This window comes from Gallinula chloropus (assembly GCF_964237585.1).
Source record: "Gallinula chloropus genome assembly, chromosome: 7".
NCBI classification, from domain to species: domain Eukaryota; kingdom Metazoa; phylum Chordata; class Aves; order Gruiformes; family Rallidae; genus Gallinula; species Gallinula chloropus.
The window spans coordinates 29,941,394-29,949,226 of NC_140092.1; the positions used below are offsets into that span (position 1 = coordinate 29,941,394).

General features: G+C 43.6%; 1 protein-coding gene across 1 annotated transcript; it reads right to left on the reverse strand.

Annotated features, from left to right (window-relative positions):
• Positions 1-2,075: 2,075 nt before the first annotated feature.
• CASP3 (caspase 3) lies at positions 2,076-7,833 on the reverse strand. The gene is made up of 5 exons (XM_084266848.1): positions 7,716-7,833; positions 7,116-7,244; positions 5,053-5,228; positions 4,338-4,455; positions 2,076-3,485 (listed from the first exon to the last, which is right to left on the reverse strand). The coding sequence occupies exons 1-5, from the start codon at positions 7,813-7,815 to the stop codon at positions 3,259-3,261; spliced, it is 750 nt and encodes a 249-aa protein (XP_084122974.1). The 5' UTR covers positions 7,816-7,833; the 3' UTR covers positions 2,076-3,258.

Genomic DNA, 7,833 nt, shown 5'->3' on the forward strand with positions numbered 1-7,833 from the left:
GATATGTATTAGGGAAAAAACCTTAATCAGGCTGTATCCAACAGCCGAAGAGAGGTAAGGCTGCTGCAGCTCCATGTCCAAGCTGTAGTAAGGCTGATGCCCACACAAACCTGGGAGGGGTGGCTGACACCCCCGAGGGCTGTGCTGCCATTCAGCAAGACTCAGACAGGCTGGAGAACTGGGTAGGAAGAAGTTTAATGAGATTTAACAAGGGCAAGTGTAGGGTCTGGCATCTGGGTACCAGTATAGGTTGGGGACTGGCCTGTTGGAGAGCAGCGTAGGGAGAGGGACCTGGGGGTGCTGGGGGACAGCAGGGTGACCATGAGCCAGCAATGTGCCCCCATTGCTAAGAAGGCCAATGGCATCCTGGGGTGTATGAGAAGAGCTGTGGTTAGTAGGGCAAGAGAGGTGCTTCTCCCCCTCTGCTCTGCCCTGCTGAGACCACACCTGGAATATTGGGTCCAGTTCTGGGCCTCAGGACAGGCTGAGGGAGCTGGGGCTCTTGAGCTTGGAGGAGACTGAGGGGTGACCTTATTCATGGTTATAAATATGTAAAGGGTGAGAGTCAGGAGGCTGGAGCCAGGCTCTTCTCAGGGATGGCCAGAGACAGGACAAGGGGCAGCGGGTGCAGCTGGAGCAGAGGAGGTTCCATGGGAATATAAGGAGGAACTTTCTCCCTGTGAGGGTGACAGAACCCTGGGACAGGCTGCCCAGAGAGGCTGTGGAGTCTCCTTCTCTGGAGACATTCAAACCCTCCTGGATGTGTTCCTGTGGGATTTAGTCTGGGTGATCCTGCTCTGGCAGGGGGTTGGACTAGATGATCTTTCAAGGTCCCTGCCAACCCCTAACGTTCTGTGATGCGTTCTCAGTAGGCACACACATATATACACACACTGGTAACACAGACAATGCTCACACTGACCCAGCCAGCACCATTGGCGTCATCTTGCTCCCCTCTGACTGAGCAGGATAGAGGTCCGTAAGCAGGAACATACAGACACTCCTCCTGCCCCGCAGCCAAGCCTGGACCCCAGACTCCCCCTGTTGCTGGCACCTGGACATACAAGTCCTTTAGGCTACAGCCCTGCTTCAGATGCAGGTAAAAACTCTCTCACACAGGGTACTGGCCAGGACTCTCCTGGTGCCCCGTTAGCCAGCTCCTCCTGTTGCCTTGCCTGTAGACATCCCACCACCACAGCCTCTGAAGCCCCTTCACCTCCTGCCTGGCTCAGTCCTCACGGGTACTCACACCCCATCACTTGTACACCCCCAGCACATGCTGCACCATGAGTACAGGGCTCCGACCCTCGGTCCTACCCCTGGGGCTGTCACCCACTCGGGTCTCCTTGGTCACCGGCACGCAGGTTTTTCAGGCCATGGTCCCAGCCCAGCTGCTGGCACCCAGATCTGCATCTTCTCTGGGGTGCCTCCCACATTTCCCATTCAGCCCTTTTTATCCCAACACCTCTATGTTCAGCCATTGTTTCTCTGCAAATCACCCAAATCCATCCTTTCCCCTAACTTTGGTTCCTTCCCTAAACAAATCCTGTAATAAATCCCATGCAAACCCCAAGTACTCGGAGAAGACTCCAAGAGGAGTGGCCTTCCAGTACCTGAAAGGTGCCTGTAGGAAAGCTGGGGAAGGACTGTTCCCAAGGGCATGGAGCACTAGGACGAGGGGTGATGGTTTTAAACTTGAAAAAGAGAGATTTAGATTGGGTATTAGGGAAAAGTTCTTCACTATGAGGTGGTGGATCACTGGCACAGGTTGCCCAGAGAGGAGGTGGAGGCCCCATCCCTGGAGATATTCGAAGTCAGGCTTAATGGGGCTGATAAACCTGATCTAGTGAAGGTGTCCCTGCTCACTGCAGGGGGTAGGACTAGATGGCCTCTAAAGGTCCCTTCCAACCTAACACATCTATGATTCTATACTGTATACAATACTCTCAAGCAGCTGCTCCTCAGCTTCAGGCAGTAAGGCAGGTGGGGAAGGGAAATAGTATCCTGAGAAAAAGGGACATAATGAAACTTAAAATATCAGATCCTAAAGAAATAATACACACAGCCAAGCATGATACAATTTAGGAAACAGTATTTAATTTAAGTTGGAAAAACAGCCCTTAATGTCTCACGTTTGTTGAGGTTTTATGTCTTGATTTGCAAGCACCCTGTAGTCATTTACCATCCTGCCTTCCCCTGATCTCAGAGACTTCCACGACCTCAAACATCAACCAACACAGCTTAACAATTCTGTTAAAGCCTATTCCATAATATTCAGAGTCAAAAGATGCCAACTGACTATTTAACACATTTTAGCTAGAGTCCGATCATTAACTGAGACTGCTATTAGATTTAAGAAGTGACATCTCTCCAGTACCACAAATCTAGGTTTCCACACAGATTAAATGTGGTATGCACAGAGCCCAAAGCAAACCCCCTCTTATTTATGACCAGGAGGAGAGCAGACTATTTGGAATGTAGACTTCCTTTTGCACCAACTCTGATAGCCCAAAATATGCCCCAGCAGGTTCCCCCTTAGGGGAAAGAAATTCTGGAAGTATGGTCCCTTTATTAGCCAGCTCCAAGGTCAGAATACAAAAATGACTTAGAAACAGCTACTGTGTTGATATAATGGCTTTACCTGATACTCCAGAGTTATAAAAAAAGTTATAAAATTATTAGGAAAAAGTGACTGTTTTCTAAATATGCTTCCTAATTGTACACAAAACCCCAAATGGCTGTTTTCTCCATACTTTATGCCCTAAGTTATAAAACCAGCTTAGGTTAGTTTAGAACCTAAACTTTGAGAACTTGAGTTAAGAAGAAATGTACGATGACACTACTATCATATTACCATCACTAGTAAACATGTCACATTCTCAATATTCTTCCCATCAGCAAAGACACAAAGCAAAACTATTTACAGGAACAGTTTCTTTTCTCTGCCCCTTCAGCAAAGTGATATGTAGCACCAAATAAATCTGGTAAGTGATCCAATCTTTCTTCAGTTTCCTCTTCCTAATTTTCCTTTCACTACTGTGAAATATGCCTGCACTTCAGCTACTCACCTTTGCATTTCTAGCATAGCTATACTATGTTTTATTTCTAATAATGCACATATCTAACTTTGAGACAGTTCATTATGCCATACAGTGTAGTGAACACTAACTCAGATTTAAAAGTGGTATTTTCCATACTAGCATTGCATATAAATTACAGGTAAAAACATGAACTGAAAAATTACAGGGTGAAATCCTTTTAGCAAGGAAAGTAAAATTCTTTGGTGAGCATAGAGACAATGCATGGAATTTGCTTCTTGGCATTAAAATCCCGGCGAGTCGAGCAGGACTCGTACTCTGCCACCCTGCGATTTACACGAGTCAGGATCTGCATGAGTTCAAGTTTCCTTCCATGTTCCTTCAGCATTTTACACAGTGACTGAATGAACCATGAGCCTTCAGCTGAATTCCTCCAGGAGTAATAACCTGTGGGAGAGAGAGGTGTCAAACTGACCAGATGCAGCAGCCCCTGATACAGGACAGGATAGCAATTAAGGGAACAAGGCATCATTTCAAGTAACAACTAAACCCTGAAAACCACCAACCAACAAAATAATCTCCCCGAATTCCAACTCAAAAAGACTTTTCTAATCCTCTCATCTTTTCTTAAGAAAACTTTAAGCATGTAGAAAATCAAAAGGCAGGAAAACTGTTGACTTCTGCAACAGTCTTGGCCACTAATCTCTTGCTACTTCTTTATATAGAGTATGTGAACAGGAAGGAGAGGTGACAGATCGATGGAGCACAGATGCAAAATGGCTTTTGGTGTCACTATCTGCAGGAGTACATGCATGAATCAATGAGCAGATCCCACTTCTGGTAACTGATAATGTAAAGGGCCACACTAAGGGCTCTGCCACTGCTAATTCTGTGTAGTGATGCATCAGAAACCCAGTTGATAAACACCAGCATATTTTTTGCCTATCACCCACTTCTGCATATACACCTACAGAGATCCAACTGTTCTGTTCTCTCAGAACCAATACCACCTTTTACTTCCTGCTGGAAATTATTTGCACAACTCAGATTACCTGAATTTATAGCAGATGAACATTTGAGGGTTTGCAAGTGAGATATATGTATTACTTGGGGGAGGTGGGTTTGTAGGAACTGAGAATAGCAATTACCTCAAAAACTCAAATCAGGGACGAAAAAATGACTGTGGAAAAAAAAATACTGTATTTGCATGGAAGAGACCAAATCAAGAAGTTGCCTGCTGATGGGGTGTGACTGCAACTTGCCATTTACAATACCAATAGAAGCTGATGCATCTCTCACCTGGAGCTGTAGAATAAGCATACAGGAAGTCTGCTTCTACAGGTATTTTCTGACACATTGGTTCATCTGATCCACTGTCTGCCTCAATACCAGAATCTAATTCTGTTCCTCTACAAGCCTATTTGGTGGAAAGAAGAATGAAAAATAAAATTAAAAATAAAGAAATAAAGGCAGCAATCATGAATGTGGATTTTTTTATCCATTTTAAAGACAAAAATATCCTGATTTTAAAAATTTCAAAAATAACAAGAATTTCTGTGTCACATTTCCATTGGATTCAGAAGAAATTTAAGTAGCATTTACTTAAATCAGCTGTACAGTTTAAGATACTAATTCAAACGTCCTCTCAGAACCTCACTATAGTATTCACTAGTGTTCAGAAAGATTTTGCATTACTGTAATTCTATGGATTAAGTAATCTTAGTTTACAAGTCACAGAATCACAGAATCTCTGGAATTGGAAGGGACCCATAAGGACCATTGAGTCCAACTCCTGGCTCCACACAGGCCCAGCCAAGTCAGAGCATGGGACTGAGCGCATCATCCATCAGACTGTGACACTTCTGGCCTTAATAGAATCTTACTGTGAAAATAATTCCATTTAAATCAATTTTAGGAATAATTAACTTTTTTTCACCAATAATTAATGGGAAACTTTTTTTTTTTTTTAAAGTATCCAGCTGACTTGATGCTCACTGTCCTGGCTGTACATCACCTGAATGAAAAAGAGCTTGGGTTTTCCTGCTAGACTTCTGCACCGGTCGCCTCTGAAAAGGCTTGTGAGAGCCTTCAGCTCAAGAGGGCCGTCTGTACCGTAGATGAATCCTTCATCACCATGGCTCAGCAGCACGCAAACGAAACTGCTTCGCTTGCTGTGATCTTCTTCAGAAACTTGGAAGAAAAAAAACAGAATTATCAGCTTAACTTCTTGCACTCCACACAGGCTTTGAACAGTCGATGCCTCCTACGTGACAGGAGGCTTTAGGAACTAATTCCTGTTGTTAGGAATTTCCAACCAGTTTTCGCTTCTGAATAGAAGTGAACTTTACTTCAGAAGGTTGGACAAAGGAAACCCCAAGTTAAAAGGCCAACCCTACCTATTCTAAGACATGGCCTGGAACTTGGCCTGGAACAGCATGAGGATATTCCCACAATGCCTCAAAGCCTGAACGGTACACCTCGCTCCTGCAGGAATGGTCAACAGTCAAGTGTTCTGGGATCGGACTCATGGGAAGTTCTGAGTGTTGGGAAAGGAAGGGGATCCCGCTTCTCCAATCAAAGATGCTTCAACTACTTGGATTACAGGGGAACTGACTGAAAGCAGCAGGGACCTAGATCCTAGTACTACCCCTCGCCCGCTGACTCTTGCCCTACAGCAAAGTTCCAGAAGATTTTTCAAGCTTCTGAACGTTGTGTAAAGTCACTTAGTCTTCATATAAAGTGCTTGTAGATTTTTATTTGTGTTTCCACCTCGAGTATGAAAAGAGCATAGAACAGATACCCTCCAGTGTCTTCTGTTGCCTGGCATCATGTATGAAAAGACACAAACACGGTTTAAAAGAAAGGATCCAAAAAGAATTCTGAGTGGGAAACTCAAGAAGATGCAAGAGTTTGTAGATGAAGAGTGTAACAGTCCCAAAGGCTGAATTCTTCTGTTTAAAGCTTGCCAAACACTGATTTCTATTCTGCAAACACTAAACTATTTAAACTTTTCTCAAGCGATGCACACTCAGGTATTGCTACAACCCACAGACAAGCACTGCATCTAGAGGAGTGAGGAAAGGTTGTTTTTGGGGAATCTCTAGTTAGGCTGCAGTCTGTACTTTATACTGTGTATCTGAATGCCTCAACCACAGGTTAAGACAGAGACCTTTCCACTTTCTACTGCTATGAACACACAGGTTACAACTATACCAATAAATTAACCATGCCTGGGAGCATTCTCTTGCATAAACTTTGACTGGCACTACAGTACTTACATCTGCATCAGCAAACACATTAAAAAAAGAAACAAAACCCAAACCAAAACCAGACACACACAAAAAGCCCCCAAAATTGCTACAGGCTACCTGGCTGTTGGGAATAAACCCTGCAACACTTTTACTGTTGAACTGTGACCTGAACCAGTCTGCAAACACACCGGTAAGCATGAGCCACAGTCATTCAGAAGATCCTTCCAACAGTTAACTGGAACAGTCTGTGTTCCAGGAATACAGATACCCCCAGGCACCATTTAATTTACTGGTTCTAGACGTAGCCAACCTCAAAAAAAACCACGACTAACACAAAGAGTAGTAGAAAGCTCTCACTTGGTAGTAGGGTGTTTTTCACAAGTCTAAACAGTCCTCTAAAAGAGAAACTCAGTCCACACACCCGCAGTTCAGGTGCCTAGGACCAGAGCACCTCTTGAGCCACACCACTAAGCATCAGCACAGAACCCCACTACCCAATTCAGCAGGTTTCTTTCCAACTCACAGCGTTTCAGTCATCCCTGGGTCAGAAGATAAATCAGTCTGCATTTAAGTTTCAGCCTTTTCTCCAGCCTTTTTTAGAAGATGAGAAAGGATAGAGAGACAACAATCGTGGCACAAAAGATGGAGAGACAGTGAAGATGAATAAATACAGAAACTATGACATAATGTCATCCTCTGCAATAAGCCACCAGTAGGTGGTAAATACCAACTAAAAGAACCACAGAAGAAGCGATGTGAGGGCTAGAGATGTATTTGGATACAGTGGCTGATTTAACACACACACACTGAACACATTATTACTCACCATTTTTCAGTAGTTTAAAAATGTCCCCACATGAAAGATCATTGTTGATCTTTATTTTATACCCCAACTTCATAAAAACTTCTCTGACACTCGCAGCATCCGCATCCGTACCCATACGGGGTAACATCCCTACAAATAAGAGAGATCTGTATTATTATTTTAGATGACATAGATGGCATGGTCTGACTGAGCTGAATTCCTTTCTCACTTAAGCCTGTATTGGACAGGAATATTATCCCATTATCCCAGATCCACTCTTAACAGAGAAAACATTGCACTGCTACACACGCACATCCCCTCCCTCCCTCTGTACCTATACTCCAGAATTACTTACTCCTCATTTTTATATCTCCCTAACTATATAAAGACATAAAAAAGGATTTCATTTACAAAACAGAAATCACAACTGAAAAGTAGGCTGGACTCATACTACCTACCAAACTCTCTCCTCATTACTATTTGGAAGAACACACTGAACTGAATCGCAGCCATTCAAGCCACCTAACTGTAAACTGTGATCAGAATTGGTCTGCACATTGAGTTTTGCCACTAAATTACCCAAGTTAAGGAAAAAAAAACTTAGATATTTGAAAGTGGTACCAGTCTGTCTGTGGAAATTCTTATTGTTTACGATCACACATTCCCCCATCTCTGGATAATCCATTTTGTAACTGTAGTCAGGCAGAATTCCAGAGTCCATAGACTTGCTAGCAGGTAG